This window comes from Loxodonta africana, chromosome 3 (assembly GCF_030014295.1).
Source record: "Loxodonta africana isolate mLoxAfr1 chromosome 3, mLoxAfr1.hap2, whole genome shotgun sequence".
NCBI lineage: Eukaryota > Metazoa > Chordata > Mammalia > Proboscidea > Elephantidae > Loxodonta > Loxodonta africana.
Window position 1 is genome coordinate 47,973,239 of NC_087344.1, and position 17,038 is coordinate 47,990,276.

The 17,038-nt window shown below is 42.2% G+C and overlaps 1 protein-coding gene across 3 annotated transcripts in view; it reads left to right on the forward strand.

Annotated features, from left to right (window-relative positions):
* The window catches only part of PDPN (podoplanin), a 42,657-nt gene that overhangs the window by 16,489 nt on the left and 9,130 nt on the right, over positions 1 to 17,038 (forward strand). For all 3 annotated transcript variants that reach the window (XM_010593106.3, XM_010593105.3, XM_010593104.3), the window contains exon 2: positions 12,366 to 12,502. In XM_010593106.3, the coding sequence (XP_010591408.1) occupies positions 12,366 to 12,502 (137 nt within the window). The remainder of the gene's footprint in view (positions 1 to 12,365; positions 12,503 to 17,038) is intronic.

Here is a 17,038-nt window from a genome sequence, read left to right on the forward strand (position 1 = left end):
GGAAGAAGCACACGTCCAAAAGCCAACCAGAGCGGTGTGCAGGCCTGATGCAGGGAGTGGGTGCTGCTGCTTATTAAAAACCAAACATCTGGGCAGCAAAGCTAATCCTCGTAGGTGAATTTTTCTATTTCCAACCATGTTATCTAGGTATTTTATTAAATATAAACAACAATAACAACAACAAAAAATGAAACCCACTGCTGTCGTTGAGTCGATTCTGACTCATGGCAACCCTATAGGACAGGGTAGAATTGCCCCATATGGTTTCCAAGGAGCAGCTGATGGATTTGAACTACCAGCCTTTTGGTTAGCAGTAGATGCTAGCCACTGCACCACCAGGGCTTCTTATTAAATATATATAAAAAAAAAAAAAAACAAACCTGCTGCTATCGAGTCCATTCAGACTCATAGTGACCCTATAGAACAGAGTAGAACTGCCCCATAGAGCTTCCAAGGAGTGCCTGGTGGATTCGAACTGCTGACCTCTTGGTTAGCAGCGTAGCACTTAACCACTGCGCCACCAGGGTTTCCTTATTAAATATGGGAGCAGGTATTCAACAATTCTCAGGTTAACCACAGTGCACAGTAACACAGTGGAAATAATCTCTCGCTTTTTTTTTTTAAAGGTGTGTTTGTGTTTGGTAAATACATACGTAACAAAACATTTGCCATTTCAACATTCTTCACACGTACAGTTCAGTGACATTGATTGTGCTTATGATGTGTGCAATCCTCACTATTAATCTGTTGCCAATTTTTCCATCACTCTTCAGAGAAGCTCAGTGTCCTCTAAGCAACGAGTCCCCCATTTCCTCCTCCCTTCCACCGCTGGTACCCACGAATAAACTTTGGTCTCTCAACATTTGCCTATTCTAGATCTTTCCTGTGAGTTGAATCATATAATATTTGTCCTTTGTGACTGACTTCATTCAGCACAACGTTTTCAAGGCTCATCTATGTTGTAACGTGTATCAGGACTTTATTTTCTCTTATGGCTGAATAATATTCCATTGTATGCGTGGACCACATTTTGTTTATCTTTTGTTTCCATCTTTTGGCTATTGTGAATAGTGCTGCCAAGAACATTGGTGTGTATATAGGTATCTGTTTGTGTTCCTGCTTTCAGTTCTTTCAGATATATATACCTAGAAATGGAACTGCTGCATTTTGTGGTAATTCTGGAGCCTTGGTGGCACAGTTGTTATTTTGTTTAACTTTCTGAGGAACTGCCAGACCATTTTCCACAGCAGCTGTACCATTTTACAATTCAGGAATATACTAATACAAGGAATAAGTGAAAAGAAATTTTCTACCTGGCCGTAAGTATTCTCATCAAGCATCTACAAAATACCTACCATGGTGCCAGACATGGGACTATCAGACAGTGTGTGACTTAGGCAACAATATGTATACCTGGATGAAAATTCAGTGAGTTTGCAATTCTGTGAGATATAGGATAGCAGAACAAAGTCTTCTAAGAGTTGCCTTGGTTTTCCGTGGCCAGACCTTTACCAGGATCCATGGAAAGGGATGAGGCAATATAACCCATTAGCCACATCAGTGATGGTGTTGACCACAACCCAGCATCTGCCTGGAGTTGAGGGTCCAGTATACAGCTCTGGATCAGGGAATGGCTTTCTTTGTGCAAAGGAGCTTTGAAACTTGAAAGTTTAGTGGCTGTGTCAACTCCGAAGAAGCTTCTATATAAGCTTGGGAGATTGGCCAGCCAATGGGACGCCATGGGTAACTCAGAAGATGCGAGAAATAGAAGCAAAGTCTTAACACCTTCCTTCTCGTTGCAGGAACTCACTTAGTAGTAACTCAGGTACCTTTCTACAGTTTTGAGTGTGTTTATTTTCAGGCTTCTGGGTTCATTTCTGAGACATAGGGTACAGTTCTGAGACACAGGAAAGACCCATGTCTGGGCAAAGGAACAGAAGTGGGCATTTTTGTTTTCCACATACATGTTGTGATGTCCCTCCAAAAGCATTACTGCACCTCAAATGTTATTGGAGGGGGGGGGTAGAACCGTTTATTAATTATCCTACAGTTTATCCCACAGGGGAAAACAGGAAAACTTCCTAGGATGTTTTCAGAAAAACATTCTACTTTTCAGCGGCCACAGAAATCATTCCAAATCCATTGAGTCATCCCTCTTCAAAGACATAGCTGTGCGTTTAGACCTCTGGAACAGGCCAAGACATAGAAATCACCAGGCAACTGAAAAGAGTATCTTAATCTGGTGGCTAACACCATAGATTTTCTTTGAAAACCCTGAGGGTAACTCAGCTTGTGATCTCTTTATTTTTAAAGTCAACTTTACAGTTTCTAGATAAAACACAGTCAAAGCTGCTTCTCCATCTATGAGATAACGATATGGCAGGCCAGCAGTAATAGAACTGGAAGGAACTTTTCCATCATGTGAAGGTGGAAGTGGGGCAGAGGCCCTTTAACCTAAGAGGACTTTTATGGATGTTGTTGTTGTTAGGTGCTGTTGAGTTGGTCCTGACTCACAGTGACCCTATGTACTATGTACAGCAGAACGAAACATTGCCCGGTCCTGCACCATCCTCACAATCGTTGCTGTGTTTGAGCCCATTGTTGCAGCCACTGTGTCAGTCTATCTCATTGAGGGTCTTCCTCTTTTTCGCCAACCTCTACTTTACCAAACATGAAGTCATTCTCCAGGGACTGATCCCTCCTGATAACATGTCCAAAGTATGTGAGACGAAGTCTTGCCATCCTTGCTTCTAGTAATCATTCTGGCTATACTTCTTCCAAGACAGATTTGTTCGTTCTCCTGGCAGTCCGTGGTGTATATTCACTAGGGATTCATTATGGGTAGCCTAATAAAACAAGATGAAATCATTCATAGGTAAAGGACTCAGCTTCATATTGGGGGATTCTACCTTATTCAGTAGGTCCATTCATACCCTGGAGTCCCTGGGTGGTACAAACAGCTGAACACTCAGCTGCTAAGCAAAAGTTTGGAGGTTGGAGTCTACCCAGAGACACCTTGGAAGAAAGCCCTGTTGATCTACTTCTGAAAAAAAAATCACTGAAAACCCAATGGAGCACAGTTCTACTCTGGCATATGTGGGGTCACCATGAGTCAGAGTCAACCTGATGGCGACTGGTTATTCATATTCATACCCAGGAGCCTTGGTGTGTTGCAGTGGGTAAGCACTTGGCTATTAACTGGAAGATTGGCACTTCAAACCCACCCAACAGCTCTTTGAGAGAAAGACCTGGTGATCTGCTTCTGTAAAGATTACAGCCAAGAAAACCCTATGGGGACAGTTCTACTCTGTCACGTATGGGGTTGCTATGAATCAGAATCAATTTGACAGCACCCAACAACAACAAAACGTATATCGACAGGGCTGTAATGGTAAAATGAATCCTCATCTCAGAGGCTTTGTATTTATTTTGGATTTTCAGTGGGTAATGGATCTCAATTGTGCAGTCCACAACCATCATAGGAATGGTGTGAGACCAAGGCACCATTTTGTTCGTTTGTGCATGGAGTTGCCTTGCCGTGAGTTTGCAGCTAATGATTACAACAACGATGACTTCAAACATTTTCCAGGCATTACCTGTACAATTCTTCCCCTCCCCTGGTGCAAACCACTACCACCTCTCCCCTGGACAATAGAAATAGTCTAACTGGTCATCCTATTTAATACTGATACTGACCCCCTTTCCCAATACACATACTCCATTTGTGCGGCACTGCATCTACTGGCTTTCTTTCACACTCTCAGTGAAATCTAAACCCCTTGCTTACAGTATTCCACAGATCCCCCCCACTCTTCCCCAATCTCACCTCTTCCTGTTCTTCTCACCCACTACACTCCAGCCACACTCACCTCCTTCCTGCTTCTGGAGTGTGCAGTGCCCCAAGCTCATTGTGACATTCCAGGGTCAGTTAACACTAGCTCTTCCCCCTGCTTGGAATTCATCCATTCATTCAACAGATACTTAGTGAGTGCCTTCCGTGTGCTGGGTATGCCACGTGATTGGGGCGTTGAGATGAAACAGCCTTTTTTGAGCCTTATGTTCTACTGGGGACAAGGTGGGAGACGGATAATAAATGAATATATATCACTGTGGTGGTAGGTACTCAGGTATGTGTGTGTGGGGCGGAGGGTATTTTAAATAGGATGACCAGGGAAGGCCTCCTTGAGAAAGTAACCTTTAAGCAGCGCTCTGAATGGAGCAAAGGAGCCAGCTGTTTTATGTTTGGGGGGTGAGTAATCCAGGCAGTAAGTAACTGCCGTCAAGTGGGCCCCTGACTCATGGCAACTTCGTGCACGAGGGAATGAAACACAGCCCAGTCCTGCACCATCCCCACGATTGGTTGCAGGTTGGGCCGTTATCATCATACTGTTTTCATTGGCTAATATTGGAGATTAGACCCTTGTCAGATAGATGTGTGGTTGCCAAAAAATTTTTTCCCAGTCTGTAAGTTCTTTTACTCTTCTGGTGAAGTCTTTTGGTGAGCATGAGTGTTTAATTTTTAGGAGGTCTCAGTTTTCTAGTTTATCTTCTGCTGTTTGTGCATATTTAATTATGTTTGAGAGTCTATTTATGCCATAAATTAGGACCCCTAGCTTTATCCCTATGTGCCATGAACTTTATAGTTTTAGGTTTAACATTTAAGTCTTTGAGCCACTTTGAGTTAGTTTTTGTGTGTGGTGTGAGGTATGGATCCTGTTTCATTTTTCTGCAGATGGATATCCAGTTTTGCCAGCACCATCTGTTAAAGAGACACTCTCTTCCCCATATAATGGACTTTGACCCTTTGTCGAGGATCAGCTCGTCCATAGCTGGATGTACTTATTTCCGGATTCTTAATTCTGTTCCATTGGTCTATGTGTCTGTCATTGTACCAGTACCAGGCTGTTTTGAATATCGTGGCTGTACAATAATTTCTGAAATTAGGAAGTATGAGGCCTCCTACTTTGTTTTCTTCTTCAATAGTTCTTTAGCTGTCTGGGGCCACTTTCCTTTCCATTTCATTAAAAAATGTTAAAATTTGGATCAGGATTACATTACAGCTATAGATTTGGGTAGTACTGACGTTTTCTCAATATTAAATCTTCCCATCCAGGAGCGGAAGCCTTGGTGGCGTAGTGGTTAAGTGCTACGGCTGCTAACCCAAAGGTCGGCAGTTCAAATCCACCAGAAGCTCCTTGGAAACTCTATGGGGCAGTTCTGCTCTGTCCTATAGGGTCGCTATGAGTCATATTCAACTTGACGGCAACGGGTTTTTTTGTCGTTGTTGTTGTTATCCAGGAGCATGGTATGTTTTTCCTTTTATGTATGTTCTTTTGGTTTCTTCTTGTAGTAGTGTTTTGTATTTTCTTTGGCTAAAATTCTGAGGTAGATTGCCAGGCCTTCCTTCTTAGTCTGGAAGCTTGGCTGAAACCTGTTCAGCATCATAGCAACACACAAGCCTCTACTGACAGAGGAGTGGTGGCTGTGTATGAACCACTGTGGGAGAATTGAATCAGTTCCCCCGCACGGAGGGCAAGAATTCTACCACTGAACCTCCCGATGCCCTCAACCCAGGCAGCGGGAACAGTAAAATAATAAGCTCTGCTCCTTCATGTCACCCAGGTCTCGGCTCAAGGTTCCTTAGAGGAACCTTCCAGTCAATTCAGCCCCATCATGCTTTTAAAATTATGTTAATGGCAGTTTTTACTGTCTTTTATATATTTCTTTTTTGGCCTAGTTTGAGTCCCTTTTCCCCAAAAGTATACAATTCCTTGAGAGCAGAGACTTGCCTTGTTTTGTCTTATCTCCAGTGCCCAGGATGGTGCCAAACACGTAGCAGGTGCTCAGTAAATATTTCTTGAAAGAATACAAGTGCCAGGAGCTTGGGATGTGGAGGGGAAACCTGGAAGCTTTTGGTCTTGAGTTTCTGCTACCTAGAGAACTGCTGCTTGAAGAGGCACACCCTTTTTCTAAAGCAAAGCATACCTGCCTTTCAATCTGCCCCTTCTGAAAGCTTAGATTCTAACAAGTTTTTTCCTAGAAAGGGACACATCTGAGGATATTGGGATTCTGGTCACTATATAGGAAGACTGAAGGAGACTAACAAGATAGGATCTCAAAAGAAGAGGTGTGAGATACGAGAGAAAGTAGCTTCTTCTGACAACCAGGAACATAATTTCAGAAGGATGAGGGAAGGGGGACCAGGGGGAGGGTATGGAAGAGGAAGGGTGTCAGAAACCAGAGAGGGAGGTGGCAGGCTTTCCAGCTGTGGAAGAAAGAATTTAGCTTTACACAAAGAATTTGGTCTTTGTCCCTAGCTCCTGAGAGAGAACCTCTAAAACCTTGTAATTTTCCCAGTGATCGAAGTGTCTTTGATGAGGCCGCCAGACCACACCTGAGGGTTTATGCTAATGTAGTGACTCAGATTGGGACTGGCCAAACCAGAAAGACCCACCAAGTGATATTAGCTCACCTCAGGGAAGGGGGTGGGGATGATTCGATCAATCACGCCTGTGTCATGAAGCTTTGATAAAGGTTCTGGACACAGAATCTCCATGGGATTCCTGGTCAATGAAAGACATTGATGCATGTGAAAAGGCAGCTTATCTCCTTTTGGGACATGGACGCTTTACACTGGGAATTCTTTCAGACGTTGCTCAATGTGTCTCTTCGTTTGTGTTCTTTTTGCTATAATAAAGCTGTAGTAATAAGCGTAGCGCTTTCCTCAGTTCTGTGACTCATTCTAGTGAATTATCGAACCCGAGGGAGTAGTGGGAGCTGGCAGGTCAGAAGTGAGCTGGGGCTGGGGATTCCCAAGCTTGCAGCTGGCGTCTGAAGTCTGGGGCACACTTAGCAGTCGGGACGACGGCGCCCTATAACTTGTGAGGTCTACCTAGCTCTGGTGGTTAAAGTCAGGAGGAAGTGCTGCATGGGCTGTGGGACTGGAACTGGATTGAGTTGAATAGATTGCATTGATTTGATTTCTACACAGCTCGGTGTTGGAGGACTAGGATTTGACTTTCCACACTCCCTGTCCAAGACTGCTACAGAGCACACCATTGAGAAGGAGAGGTGGCTTTTTCATACTGCATTGATGAGCCCACGGATGTGCACATTTTTAAACAGCTTTATTGAGACATAATTCACACATCCTACAGTTCGCCCATTTAAAGTATATCATTCAATGGTTTTTAGCCATCACCGCAGTCAGTTTTAGAATATTTTCGTCACCTCAGAAAGAAACCCCCACCCCAACCTCCCCACATCTACCCTCTCCCCCATACCTAGGCAATCACTAATCTACTTTCTGTCTGTATAGATTTTCCTGTTCTGGACATTTTATGGAGCCCTGGTGGCACAGTGGTTAAGAGCTTGGCTGCTAACCAAGAGGTCAGCAGTTCGAATCCACGAGCCACTCCTTGGCAGCCCTATGGGGCAGTTCTACTCTGTCTTCTAGGGTTGCTATGAATCAGAATCGACTCCATGGTAACAGGTTTGACATATTATATGAATGGAATTGTCTAACATGTGACCTTGTGTGTCTGGCTTCTTTCACTTAGCATAATGTTTTCAAGGTCCATCTATGTTGTAGCATGTATTAAAACTTCATTCCTTTTTTATGGCTGCATAGTATTCCATTGTGTATGCTATAGATATATAAAGTTTGGAAATTATATAAATTCTCTCTATATTATATAAATTCTCTCTATATAATATTTTATTTACCCATTTATCAGTTGTGGACATTTGGATTGTGCCCACGTTTTGGCTATTATAAGGCTGTTGGCTTAAAAAAATATTATAAGGCTGCTGTAAACATTTGTGTACAAATTTTTGTGTGGGCATGTATTTTCATTTCTCTTGGGCCTACACACTTTTTTATTCTACCTACATCCCTGGCACTGAATTACCTCAGCAGTGATCAGTTTATGTGAAGAAGAAGCTTATGGTGAGGAGACAATAAATTTAGGAATAGCTCCAGAGGGAGTCCCCAGACCGAGGGCTATCTGGAAGGGGGAGGCAGTCTGCAGCGTTGAGGCCATTTAAGCTGGTCCTTGTGCTTAGAGGTTTCTCCTGTGCCGTGATACAGTATTTGAAAGGAGAAATTTACCTCAGTGAGAGCTAGATTTAAAGCCATAGGGAAAGGAGGGTTTATTGGGACAACTTATTAATCATTTGGGGGAAGTACAGAAGTCTGTTCCTATTTCACATAATACTTAAAAATAAACACAGAATGGAAATATTAAGTGTAAAAAAGCAGAACCACAAGGAAAATATAGGCGAATATTTATGAAATGTTAAAGTATAGGGAAGGATTAGTAAGTATGATATCAAAGGGAGAGAGAACGAGCTTAATAAATTTGATTACTGACAAACTTTGCCATGTATAAACCCAAAAAATCAAACCCATTGCCATTGAGTCGATTCTGACTCATAGCCACCATATAGGGCAGAGTAGACCTGTCCCATAGAGTTTCCAAGAAGCACCTGGTGGATTCAAACTGTTGACCTTTTGGTTAGCAGCCATAGCTCTTAACCACTACGCCACCAGGGTTTCCGCCACGTACAAAAGAGAGAAGCAAAATGTCAACTGGTTAAAAAAAAAAAGTTTACAGCATCTATGCAAAGAATATATTCTAAATGTATAGAGGGTATTTACAAAAAGCTAAAAAGATGGACACCACAAGAGAAAAAAGGGACAAAGAACTTAAAAAGAAGACATTTCTAATGGCCAGTAAACAAAACAGATGGAATAATTTACCATCACAAATCACAAGAAATGGAAAGAAAACCAAAAGATGGATAACACTTATTCAAAACAATCTTTGTTAAGGATTTGAACAACAGGCTTTCTATTACAATAACCTTCTGAATCAATGTTCCATCTAAATTCTAAAATAATTTAAATGAAATATCATCCCATGAAATGAGTGCAAACTAGAATAATGGTATCTTTAGAGATACTTGACGTTAGTGAAAAGATAAAAATCATTCATAATTAGCACTTTCATACAAATAAGCATTGCTTAAGTTCTTAATTATCAAATGTTTCTTGATAACCTTAAAGCATAATTGCTGTGATCAAATTATCTTTTCATAGTTCTTTTAGGGTAATTAAAAAAAATATTCCAAAGGGAATGGATAGAATATCATTGTATTTGGAAACTTCCATTGGTTCTGGCCCACACGCCAAGTGAGGCTGGGTGTGGCAGGAAAAAATATTCATGTGAGCGTACTGGTAACACTCCAGAAGTGACCCTAAGTGCCAGGTTGTGAGTATTGGTCTGTTACTGTAGGTTCGCTGGGGACATTGGAGGGTTAGTGGTGGAATTCTCACCTTCCAGAAGGCACAGGTTTGATTTCTGGCCAACGCACATCATGCACAGATACCACCTGTCTGTTGGTGAGGCTTGAGTGTTGCTATGATGCTGAACAAGTTTCAGCAGAGCTTCCAGACGGAGATGAACTAGGAAGAAAGGCCTGGCAACCTACTTTGGAAAATCAGTGAAAACCCTGTGGATCACAACAGTCCCCTCTGGAACCGATCATGGGGATGACACAGGACGGGGCAGCGAGTGTTTTGTTCAGTTGTGCCATGGGGTCACTGTGAGTCAGGGGTTGACTCAGTGGCAGCTAACAACAACCTTGTAGGTTTATCACTCTGTACTTACAAACAGTTGCGTGTGCATCCTTGCCTGCTTGTGTGTGTGTGCTCACGCCTGTGCACATGTGTGTCTCAGAAGGAAAAAAGGTTTGGAGTGACGGCACCGATACATGATTTAAATTTCACGATTAAAGGGAAAAGGACGTCAAATGCTGCTGGAAACGAGGCAGCTGGCCTGATAGGAACTCTTCACCCAGAGAAGCCTTCAACCAAAATAATCAGAGGGACAATTCAGGATCTGATGTTAAAGATCAACTTTCCCAGGGAGCGAAAAGAATGCCAGGGCCGTGAGACAAAAGGCAAGCCTCTTAATCCTGACTGTCATTCACAGAACTGCCTTTGTCTATTCAGAGCGATTTGAGTACTTGGCTCTGTGGGCCAAGGGTAGAAAAGAACAAGAAGGAATTTTCACCAAGTTACACTTTCAATGCACGAAACTTTCTATGAAACAATTCAAACGATTTCATTTGAATTTTTTTAAAGGCAAGGTATTGCTTTTTTTTTTTTTTTTTTGGTTTTGTTTTTAAGTTAGAGGATGCCACGCAGTAACCGTTTTTTTGCTGAACAGCTCCAGAAAACATTCTTTTAATTGATAATTTGTTAATTCAATTCAAACGCGAGGGGATTTTAAAAGGAATATGAGATGCTTAGCTTTTTAATAAGGACTGCTTGCCAGCAGAGGGGCATTTTCCCTTGAGTTCTCTATATAAATTAAACATCGCCTACAGCACAGCCATTAATCCTTGCGGAAATCAATCGCTGCCCTAGCAGATGGCATGAGAAGGCAAAACATTTGCATGTACTTCAGTATTCAGCTACCGCTAACAGCGAAAGCCCTTTCCCCTTAGAAGAAAACTAGGCGCCTACAGCCCATCCAGAGCCATCAATCTGTGCCACTAGATTCGGATTTCAGATGCAAAGGGAAGGCTCATAGAGTAAGCTAGTATTTCTCTAGAGGCTTTCACCTTCTATGTATCAGCAAGGAAGTTATGATCAAATATTTAATAGCTGTGCCTTTGGCTGGGCTGTCTTTAAGCATAAGGAAAGAGCAATGTCTTAAGGCAAGACTGGATTGCTCGCTTGAACACTGCCTAGAAACAAACATCTGCTCTTTAATTACTAAAAGTTCCCAAACACCCCTTCCATCTTGTTCTTGGGATGCTTAAGCTTGCTTATTTTGCAACTGTCTTTAGTCATGGAATTTCTAGCACCGCTGCGTGTCAGAGGAGAGAGCTCGTGGCCAATGAGTCAGATTTGTAACTTGGGAAAAGGGTGATTTGATGAGATAAGGGATGATACTTGAGCAGTCATGACTGGGTTGGATTACAGCTGAAAGAGAGTGAGCAAGAGGCCACTGTCGAGATACCTATTCTCTTCCCCATCATGGAATTTAACCTGCCATTTCACCTCACCGATCCCCTGCTCCATTGGAAACATTTCTCATGTTTCATTCATCCAAACGGTAATGAAGAAAAGCCAGGGCCAGGGGCAGTGAGGTCTTGCCTAGTATAGCTCTTGGTGCATTAAGACTTCTATGAGTATCGCAGTACCGTTAAGTATATTACTGACCGTCCCCTGTAAACAATAACTCCAACAGTAAAATAAAGACATCAAATTCTGTGATCTATGAGGTGTGGTCAGAACCAATGGTTTTAATCATCCAAGTGAACAGCTGCCTCAAAATTAAATGGAAAGAGACTTTGATTTTTAAAAGATGGAGAGCCCTGCCTTGGGACATTCCTACTCAGTACGTTCGAGACAGAGCCTGGATATTGTTATTTTTAGAAAGCTTTCCAAGTGATTCTGTTTTAGAAATGTTTTCAGGCCTAAATGATATTCTGTTGACATGAATGCATTACTTCTGTTCATCATATGGAATGACACCAGGAAGAATTCAGCTAATTATTAAAAAGGAAAGATGTGTATCCTCCTGTCCAGCCTACCTCAGTGGGATACTGGGGAGAGCTGGCTGTTTTACCTTGTTGTATTTCTACTCTCCTTTGCTTTGCAAGGAAACCCTGGTGGCGTAGTGGTTAAGTGCTACGGCTGCTAACCAAAAGGTCCGCAGTTCAAATCCACCAGGCGCTCCTTGGAAACTATGGGGCAGTTCTATTCTGTCCTATAGGGTTGCTATGAGTTGGAATTGACTTGATGGCCACAACGGGTTTGGGTTTTTTTTTTTTTTTTTTTTTCAATTTGGTTGCTTTGCAACAGGAGCTCTGGTGACACAGTAGTTCAAATGCTCGGCTGCTAACCAAAAGGCCAGCAGTTTGAACCCACTAGCTGCTCTGTGGGAGAAAGATGTGGCAGTCTGCTTCCGTAAACATTTATAGCCTTGGAAATCTTATAGGGCAGTTCTACTCTGTCCTATGGGAGAAAGATGTGGCAGTCTGCTTCCGTAAACATTTATAGCCTTGGAAATCTTATAGGGCAGTTCTGCTCTGTCCTATAGGGTCGCTATGAGGTGACATTAACTCTATGCAACATGTTTAATTTTTTTGACTGCTTTGCAATGAAGACAACCAGCCCATTGTGTGTGCCAGAGGTGTGGCAAGGAGAATGGTTTTGTTACTGGCACTGGTAAATAAGAAAAATGACCGGGGGTGGGGGGGGTGGGGGGGCAGTGGTAACGAAAATGAACCTGATTGAAGCTGGCCACAAGATTTCCACCTTAAGTCCTGACTCCATCTTTCTTCTTCAGCCAGCACCGCCCGACCAGAAGATGACATAATAACCCAAGGTACGGAAGGTGGCATGGTGATACCAGGTGTGGAAGATAACATGGTGACCGTTGGTGCCAGTGAAAAGCCCCCTGAATCCACTGACTTGGCAACTCTGGTGAGTGTCCAAGGAAGAGAGGAATTTCCCCCGTATGCAAGGATATGGTACATCTACAATCAGCATGAGCCAACTGCATACAGAGCAACTGTTAAATAGCTCAAAACTAGCCACTTGCCAATTTCTTCACACCTCATAGATCACAGAATAGCTGTTAGCTGGTGTGCTGGTCACAGATGATTTGAGAGTATAGACCTGGTGAAGGACTAGGTTTTTACATTTTCAATCTGTTATAACCCAATTTTCAATACAACAAGCATTTTGGATGCTACAGCAGTGACATTGTTATGTTGTTGTTAGATGCCATCAAGTCAATTCCAATTCATAGCGACCCTACATGACAGTAGAACTTAGGGTATAATCTTTATGGGAGCAGATCATCAGGTCTTTTCTCCGTGGAACTGCTGGGTGGGTTTGACTTGCTGACCTTTCAGTTAGTAGCTGAGCACTTAGCCGTTTTGTGAATCCCTGGGTGGCGCAAAATGTTAAGTGCTTGGCTACCAACCAAAGAATGGCTGTTGAAATCTACCCAGAGGCATCTCAGAAAACAGGCCTCGCTATCTACTTCCAAAAGGAACTCATGGGTCACCAAGAGTTGGAATCGACTTGATGGCAATTGATTTGGCATTGCTATAAATAGTATGTATTCCCAGTTTCGTATCTGGCTGTGGGATGGTAATAAACATGGACGGGAATCGGCTCAAGAGTTTGGCTGCTAACCAAAAGGTCGGCAGTTTGACTCCACCAGCAGCCCCTTGGAAACCTTATTGGGGCAGTTTTACTCTGTCCTGTGGGGTTGCTATGAGTCGGTGTCGACTCATGGCAATACGTTTTTTTTTTTTTTTGGTGGGGCTGGCTTCCAGACCACACTGGTATAGACGATGAGCAATCCCAACTCTTAACCTGTCTCAAGTACTTGCCTTAGGCAAACCGTGTCTCAGGTACTTACAGGGATATGAGGAGCTCTATGTCACACAGCTGACCTTTGAGGAGCCGACAGTTTATTTGGGATAGAACAGTGGTTCCTCTGGCCTGTCTGACCCCATTGGACCACTCTCCTTGCACTTAATCCTATTTCAGCCATGTCGGCCCTCTTTCTGAACTTCAAATATACAGCTTGTTTAGTTTAGGGCTTTTGTTTTCTCTGCCTAGAATACTCCCCACATCTTTCCATGGCTGGCTTTTTCTCACAATTCTGAAGTTTAAATATTATCTTAAAGAGACCTAAAGTAACCCACCTACCTCCAACTCCTCAGTTATTCACTAGCTCAGCAGTCAGCAAATTACCTGCCAGATTTGGCCCACTACCTATTTTTGTAAATGAGGCTTTACTGGAACACAGCCACGCCTATTGGGTTGAGAACTGTCTGACCCCTTTTACACTTGAAGAGCCAAGTTGAGTAGTTGTGACAAAGAGGCCATAAAGTTGAAAATATTTACCATTGGCCCTTTACAAAAAAAGTTTGCCAACCCCTAAAGTAGTCGGTTATGCCAGCTTGTATTTTCTTCGAAGCGTGTAAATTCATCTAACATTACCTTTTTATTTGCTTACATGTTAAGTGTTCACATCCACCATCCCACCCCAGAATATAAGCTGCAAAAGGTCAGGGAATTTATCTTACCATTTTATCCCTAGGACATGGGACCATACTGGGCATGTAGTAGGTCCCCACTTGCGTATTTGTTGAATACTAGCTTGGCATGAACTTTACAGTCAACGTAATCACTTCCAAGTCCTAACTTTATCACTTATTGATTATGTGAGTTTGGGCATATTGTCTAATCTCTCTAGGCAAGGGTCTGTCAGTTTGTCTTACTGTGGGGTCTTGTGTTTTACTGTGATGCTGGAAGCTATGCCACTGGTATTCAAATACCAGCAGGGTCACCCATGGTGGACAGGTTTCAGCTGAGCTTCCAGACTAAGACAGACTAGGGAGAAGCACCTGGCAGTCTACTTCTGAAAAGATTTAGTCAGTGAAAACCTTATGAATAGCAGCAGAACATTATTTGATATAGTGCTGGAAGATGAGCCCCTTAGATTGCAATGTACTCAAAAGACGACCGGGAAAGAACTGCCTCCTCAAGATAGAGTTGAACTTAATGACGTGGATAGTCAAGCTTTCAGGACTTTCATTTGCTGATATGGCGTGACTCAAAATGAGAAGAAACAGCTGAAAACATCCATTAATAATTGGAACATAGAATGTACATAGAACATATGAATCTAGGAATATTGGAAGTCATCAACAATGAAATGGAACACATAAGTACTGTTATCCTAGGTAGACATTAGTGAGCTGAAATGGACTGGTATTGGCCATTTTGAATCAATCATGGTTTGCTACGCCAGGAACGACAATTTGAAGAGGAATGGTGTTGTATTCATTGACAAAAAGAACATTTCAGGATCTATCCTGAAGTAAAACGCTGTCAGTGATAGGATACTATCCATATGCCTTTAAGGATGACCAGTTAATACCACTATTACACAACTTTACACACCAATCATTAAGGCCAAAGGTGAAGAAATTGGAGATTTTTACCAACTTCTTCAGTCTGAAATTGATCAAACATGCAATCAGGATGCATTGATAATTACTGGAGATTGAAATGCAAAAGTTGGAAACAAAAGAAGGATCAGTAGTTGGAAAATATGGCCTTGGGTGATAGAAACCATGCCAGAGATCGCATGATAGAATTTAGAAAGACCAATGACTTCTTCATTACAAATACCTTTTTTCACCAACATAAACGGTGACTATACACGTGGACCTCACCAGATGGAGTACATAGGAATCAAATCAACTACATCTGTGGGAAGAGATGATGGAAAAGCTAAATATCAGTCAGAACAAGGCCGACTGCAGAACAGACTATCAATTGCTCACATGCAAGGTCAAGCTGAAGCTGAAGAAAATTAAAATAAGTCCACAAGACCTTGGGTATATTCCACCTGAATTTAGAGACCACCTCAGGAATAGATTTGATGCATTGAACACTAATGACCAAAGACCAGACGAGTTGTGGAATGACATCAAGGATATCATTTATGAAGAAAGCAAGAGTTCATTAAAAAGACAGGAGAGAAAGAAAAAACCAAAATGGATGTCAAAGAGACTCTGAAACTTGCTCTTGAATATCATGTAGCTAAAGCAAAAGGAAGAAATGTTGAAGTAAAAGAGGTTAACAGAAGATTTCAAAGGGGGGCTCGAGAAGACAAAGTAAATTATTATAATGACATATGCAGAGAACTGGAGTTGGAAGACCAAAAGGGAAGAACACACTCTGCATTTCCTAAGCTGAAAGAACTGAAGAAAAAATTCAAGCCTCGAGTTGCAGTACTGAAGGATTCTATGAGGAAAATATTAAACGACGCACGAAGCATCAAAAGAAGATGGAAGGAATACACAGTCACTATACCAAAAAGAATTGGTTGACATTTAACCATTTCAGGAGGTACTATATGAGCAGGAACAAATAGTCCTGAAGGAAGTCCAAGCTGCACTGAAGGCATTGGTGAAAAAGAAGGCTCCAGGAATCGGTGGAATACCAACTGAGATGTTTCAACAAATGGATGCAGCGCTGGAAGTGTTCACTCGTCGATGCCGAGAAATTTGGAAGAGAGCTACCTGGCCAACTGACTGTAAGAGATCTATGTTTATGCCTATTCCCAAGAAAGGTGATCCCACACAATGTGGAAATTATTGAACAATAATCATTAGTATCACACGCAAATCAAGTTTTGCTGAAGATCATTCAAAAACAGCTGCAGCAGCGGCTGTACCAGTATATCCACAGGCAACTGCCAGAAACTCAAGCCGTATTCAGAAGAGGACGTGGAACCAGGGATATTATTCCTGATGTGAAATGGATCCTGGCTGAAAGCAGAGAATACCAGAAAGATGTTTACCTGTGTTTTATTGACTATGCAAAGGCATTTGACTATGTGGATCTAACAAATTATGGATAACATTGGTAAGAATGGGAATTCCAGGACACTTAATTGTGCTCATGAGGAACTCATACATAGATCAAGAGACAGTTGTTCGAACAGAACAAGGGGATACTGCGTGGTTTAAAGTCAGGAAAGGTGTGTGTCAGGGTTGTATCCTTTCACCATACCTATTCAATCTGTATGCTGAGCAAATAATCCAAGAAGCTGAACTAAATGAAGAAGAACGGGGCATCAGGATTGGAGGAAGACTCTTTAACAACCTGAGTTATGCAGATGGCACAGCCTTGGTTGCTGAAAAGTGAAGACGATTGAAGCACTTACTGATGAAGATCAAAGACCACAGCCTTCAGTATGGATTACACCTCAACATACAACAAAACACAACTGGACCAATAAACAACATAATGATAAATGGTGAAAAGATTGAAGTTGTCAAGGATTTCTTTTTACTTGGATCCACAATTCAACACTCATGGAAGCAGCAGTAAAGAAAAGACACATTGCATTGGGCAAATCTGCTGCAAAAGACCTCTTTAAAGTTTTGAAAAGCAAAGATACCACCTTGTAGACTAAGGTGCGCC